Source organism: Malurus melanocephalus, unplaced genomic scaffold (assembly GCF_030028575.1).
Source record: "Malurus melanocephalus ecotype Western Australia unplaced genomic scaffold, MMel_1.1 scaffold_978, whole genome shotgun sequence".
In the NCBI taxonomy this organism is placed as follows: domain Eukaryota; kingdom Metazoa; phylum Chordata; class Aves; order Passeriformes; family Maluridae; genus Malurus; species Malurus melanocephalus.
In genome coordinates this window covers 16,808-21,904 of record NW_026624210.1, presented here as the reverse complement: position 1 = coordinate 21,904, position 5,097 = coordinate 16,808, and the positions used below count along the sequence as shown (strand labels likewise).

At 40.6% G+C, this 5,097-nt stretch overlaps 1 protein-coding gene across 1 annotated transcript in view; it reads left to right on the top strand.

Moving 5' to 3' along the window:
- STAU1 (staufen double-stranded RNA binding protein 1) overlaps positions 1-5,097 on the top strand; it is a 25,159-nt gene that overhangs the window by 12,830 nt on the left and 7,232 nt on the right. The window contains exons 8-10 of the mRNA XM_057386509.1: positions 2,757-2,855; positions 4,204-4,416; positions 4,961-5,097. Coding sequence (XP_057242492.1) covers positions 2,757-2,855; positions 4,204-4,416; positions 4,961-5,097 — 449 coding nt within the window. The remainder of the gene's footprint in view (positions 1-2,756; positions 2,856-4,203; positions 4,417-4,960) is intronic.

Sequence of the window (5,097 nt, the reverse complement as noted above, 5' to 3'; positions counted from 1 at the left end):
ACCAGTCATTTGATGTTGCCAGTAATTTTCCTTTTGAATGTAGTTACTTTGGTGTCTCCCCTTTGTGTGTGTGTTTGTGTAAACAGAATATTCTGAAGTTTGAACTCATGTGTTTTTAGGGGGAGTAGTTTTGTTTTMTTACTATTTGGGGGGATTTTTTACCGATTTTTGTTTTTATGSAATTTTACTTTTGTATTTGTAAATTAGAAAACATTCAGTGCATAATAACAGTTGGGGTCAGTGATCYTAAAGGTCTTTTCCAACCTAAATGATTCTGTGCTTCCAAGAAGAATTCATTGAATAAAATGATTAGACTCTAAGGGAGAGAATGACCCTTTCCCACACCTTTTTGGACTGCAAATCCAGGAGCAAGTGGCAGGAAAAGAAGGTGACACTATTGCTGTGAGCTGGCCCCAGGGCTGCCTGCAGAGCTCAGCTGAACGCAGAGCTGTGCACTGAGTGAGGAATGCAGGGAGATCTCAGCAGCCCCTCCAGACTGCCAAAGCTGCAGGCTGGGCTTACCTGCCATTTCCAGAGACTGACGTGATAAAGCATTGATTCAAGCCTTAGGGAACATGGAAAGCTGGGCTTCCTAGCACAAATCTTAGACACTAGTTTTAATTTTGCTTCAAAATTTGCTTCTGTGTTTGTTGCCCACTCGTTTGGTAAACACGAGCTGCTCTTTACAGCATTAATGTGGCAGAGCAGGCTCAGAGTGAAGGCTGGGATTTAYCAGTGCAGCTCTGGGCAGCACCTCCCTGGCTGTTCTTCATTTGCTCACAAGCAATTCTGAGGAGGGGCACATGGAAGAAGCTCCTGAAAGAGGGCACATCCCATGTAACAGAGTACAGGACTTGTGGAATTTGCTTGAGCAATGTGATGGGGGCTTAGAGTGRCAAATGGTTATATTTGGGGTCTCATTCTGCTTTAGAGGCACTTATTCCTTGTAAAGTTTAATCAATACARAACATGCAAAATACTTCAAAAGCAAACTTTAGCCATTACCTGCCTCAAAGTGTGAAGGCAAAGGGGGAGAGTGTGCGTGTRTGATTATTTTTGGTTCATAAAGTAAACTGATCCAAAATAAAAAGTAAAGTAGCTATAGTCTGTTTAAGGTTATTTTGCTAATAATTTACTCTTCTTAGAGAAAGGTATTGAGGAAAAGAACTTGTATTTTGCATTGTGCACAGAGACATAGAATGTGTTAAGAATATGCACTGCAATAGAGCAAAGAATTCCATTCTGTTTACTTGTGTTCTCTTGAGAGTGGAGAATGCTCTGACACTCCACAGCCATGGGCAATGCCAGGGGTGTGCCAGGTACAGGTGCCATGGGCTCAGCTCTGGAGTGGAGAATGCTCTGGGACAGTTCCACAACCATGGGCTCAGCTCTGGAGTGGAGAATGCCCTGGCACAGCTCCCCAGCCATGGGCACAGCTCCAGAGTGGAGAATGCCCTGGAACAGTTCCACAACCATGGGCAATGCCAGGGGTGTGCCAGGTACAGGTGCCATGGGCACAGCTCCAGAGTGGAGAATGCCCTGGCACAGCTCCCCAGCCATGGGCTCTGCCCGTGCCACTGGCAGCAGCAATGCCAGGGCTGTGCCCAGCATCCTCCCCTGCAACCCCAACCTGATGGACAGGRTCAGCCCATAAGAACAGTGGGAAGTCTGCTGGCACAGCAGGAGGAATGAAAACTTCAGATTCATTTTATTAGTGTGGTTTTTTTTTTTTTTCTGAGATGGGAAGAGGCTGTCTTAACTAATGGGATAAAAAAATCCTTTCTGTTTTAAAGTAACGTGTCAGTCACAAACATGGGGAATGCTTGCTGCCATCAAATGAGTTTTAATCCATGAAAGCTCTCTAGCTCAGCTTGCCTGCTGCTGCTCCAATAAGATACTTAAATAATTTTAATTACTTGGTTGTATCACTGGTACTGTGGCAAAATCTAATTAGTGAAATTGTTGCTGTTCATCTTTATCATAATCTTTCCAATGTCACTGCTGGATACTTTGTCCTAAAATTTCTTTGTTGGTGTTGATATGCCTTAGTTCATGTTGATGCCAGCATCAGTGAAGACATTTTTGGAATTGAGTCAGAGTTTTACCTGGAGATAGGTAGAAGTGCCTGTAGGAAAGATCCATTGCCAGTGTTGTCCTAGCAGGAGTGAATTCTCAGAGCTGGTCAGTGTTTGATTTAGGACAAGTTCCTGATAGGATGTTCTTGAGATGAGAAAACAGAGCTGTAAATGAAAACACTTACAAGGGAGCATGAGAAGAGACAGGACTGTGCAGGGGCACATCAGCCATCCCTCATTCACATTGGTCCCACTCTCAGAATCTTTATTTTTCCTGCCCTTTCTCTTACCTGATACTGTCTTAGTGCTTTTGGTGCCAGTGTCCAATCAGTACATGAAAATTGTATTTCATAAAGGTACTTCCATTTGGAAATCAGTTCACTTAGCAGTTTCAGTTTGGTTTTCTATAAACACATTTTAAACCTATTGGCCCTTATTCCATTTGTTCTTTTCTGTAATCAGCACATGAAAGTACCAAGGTTTGCCAAGCTTTTACACATACACCTTAATGAGCTTCTTGAGATTCAGGTCTGTAGGTATGTGGGCTGCATTTCTCCACGTTCATGTAACATGCCACTAAAGGTTAGAGTACTTGAAATTTGGAGAGTTCAGTAAAGTGGTTGAATGGATAAAATTCAATTTAATAGGATCTTTATTTTAAATAGAGTATGCTTCTTTTAGGTTAACGGAAAAGAACCAGATGATGAAAATCTCAATAAATCTGAAATAAGTCAAGTTTTTGAGATTGCACTTAAAAGGAACTTGCCTGTGAATTTTGAGGTATGTTTATTTTACAAGCTCTAGATTTGTTTTTATTAGAATATTAAGGGTACACATTGAGTGTCTCCTAGATAACCCAAACAACTGACTTTTAACATGTCTTGTTAGTTGTGAATACACTTGTACCTTTGACAGTCACTCTGATTGTCGTGGAGTTTATATGGTAAAGGGAAGAGARAAGAAAAATCCAGCTGTTCACAAATTCATGCCCTAAAATGATCACATGGAGTGAACAGCTACAATTCGGTTGTCTGTGCAATCTTTTTTCCAAGCTTTTTGAAAAAAGCATATTACAGTGGAGARCCAAAACACAACCTCACATTAATGGTTAGAACATGGAAATGCAGAGTTGAGAAAAAGGAGTAGAACTCACTCTGAAAAACACATATGGAAGTATTTGCTTAATAAACACTGATCTGGACTACCCACGAGGTGCAGAATCTCACMAATAGGTTTCTTTTCTTGCCATGAGGTGACCTCGTGCATCTGCCTTTCCTTTCCCTTTGGCCTGGCTGCTCGATGCCTCTTTGCCCCTCCTTGATCATTTCTGTTATCTCAATCAGGAGCTTCCACAGGAGCATCTCTGTTTCTCTAAAATRTTAATTTATCATGCTGCTTTCCTAAGTTGGCAAAGTAACATTTAAGCCAACTATCTGAATTATTACAGTAAGAAAATGCAATTGTGTGTAACTAAACTGCTTCTGAAACGGTTCTATGAAATTTTTACATGAAACTTTCAATTACTGCAGTTTGCCTGACCTCACTGGTAAAAATACACAAAAATCACACAAAGCCAGCTGTGGGTGGAAGCTCTTCATCCATTCTTACTTTTTGACCATACGGATATTTTGAAGTATGATGTGTTATGAATAGAGTTAAAAGACTAAATCTGGGGTGGGCAGCTATCTTAGGTGAATCCAGAATTCTTCAGAACTTCAGAGTTCAGAAACAGAATTTCTGGACTGAAACACTAGATGCTAGAGTTACTTTTTCTGTAGTGTTTTATTACTGTACCATGATATGTTTAATGAGGTGCTGYTAACTGTGGGGAAGTACACACTGATGAAGTAGAACAGTCATATTTTAATACTGAAACAGTAAATCAGTAAATTAAATAAGATGGTAAATGACTTGTGTAAATACTGTTTACTGCTTCCTGCATTTGATCTTGTAAAAGTATATGCTTAATTTGGTGGGAATGTTATTAGAGTGAGTATGATTTACTTTTTGGGTTGTATGAGAATCTCTTTATCCATAGTTCTTGAGAGAAGTTTGCTATAAACAATGTGCCCTGCCATTTTTAATAAGTGTTTATCACGCTTTCACTCAGTTTTTCCCTCTGAAACAGGTGACCAAGGAAAGTGGTCCTCCCCATATGAAGAGTTTTGTAACCAAGGTATCAGTTGGAGAATTCATGGGTGAAGGTGAAGGAAAGAGCAAAAAGATCTCAAAGAAAAATGCTGCAATAGCAGTCCTTGAAGAGCTGAAAAAATTGCCACCCCTTCCTACAGTTGAGAAAATGAAGCCACGAATCAAAAAGAAAACAAAATCAATAGTGAAGGTAAGAGAGAAAAGGTTGGAAATTGGTGTAAATAATCATCAGAGAGGCTTTTCTGAGTCAGTTGTAAACACTGTGCAGCTGCTCAGCCTTTACCAGCTGTCTGGTGAACAAATGAGCTGCTATTTTGTTCCCACTCTAATGGGCTTCTGACACCACTTTTACAGTAAATTCAGGACAAAAGAGAAACTTTATAAAGGAAAGAGCAGCACATAAAAATCAAGCTCTGACTTTCAAGCCTCAGATTTCACAGCTTTGAGTTTTGCTTGATTTTGCTTGTGCAAATTCTCCTGCAAGCCTGTCCCTCCTAATATAGCAGGATTAGAATTTGTAAAGCTATTAGCAGGGTAGGTTACATGTGGTCAAGCRTGACAGCAGAGCCAAATCAATTCAGTATTTCTCTTTGGCTGTGACAGTGTTCCATGAAAAAAAACTTCTATTTCAGTATTTTAAAATTCTAGAGATTAATGAATTCAGTGGCATGCTGCATTTTGTCTATTAAATACTCACCACATTTGGTTTATTTCCTACACACTGTTGTATGTAGCTGCAGACAAGTCCAGAATATGGTCAAGGAATGAATCCCATTAGCAGACTGGCCCAGATCCAGCAGGCCAAGAAGGAGAAGGAGCCCGAGTACCTGCTGATCACGGAGCGGGGGCTGCCCCGGCGCAGGGAGTTCGT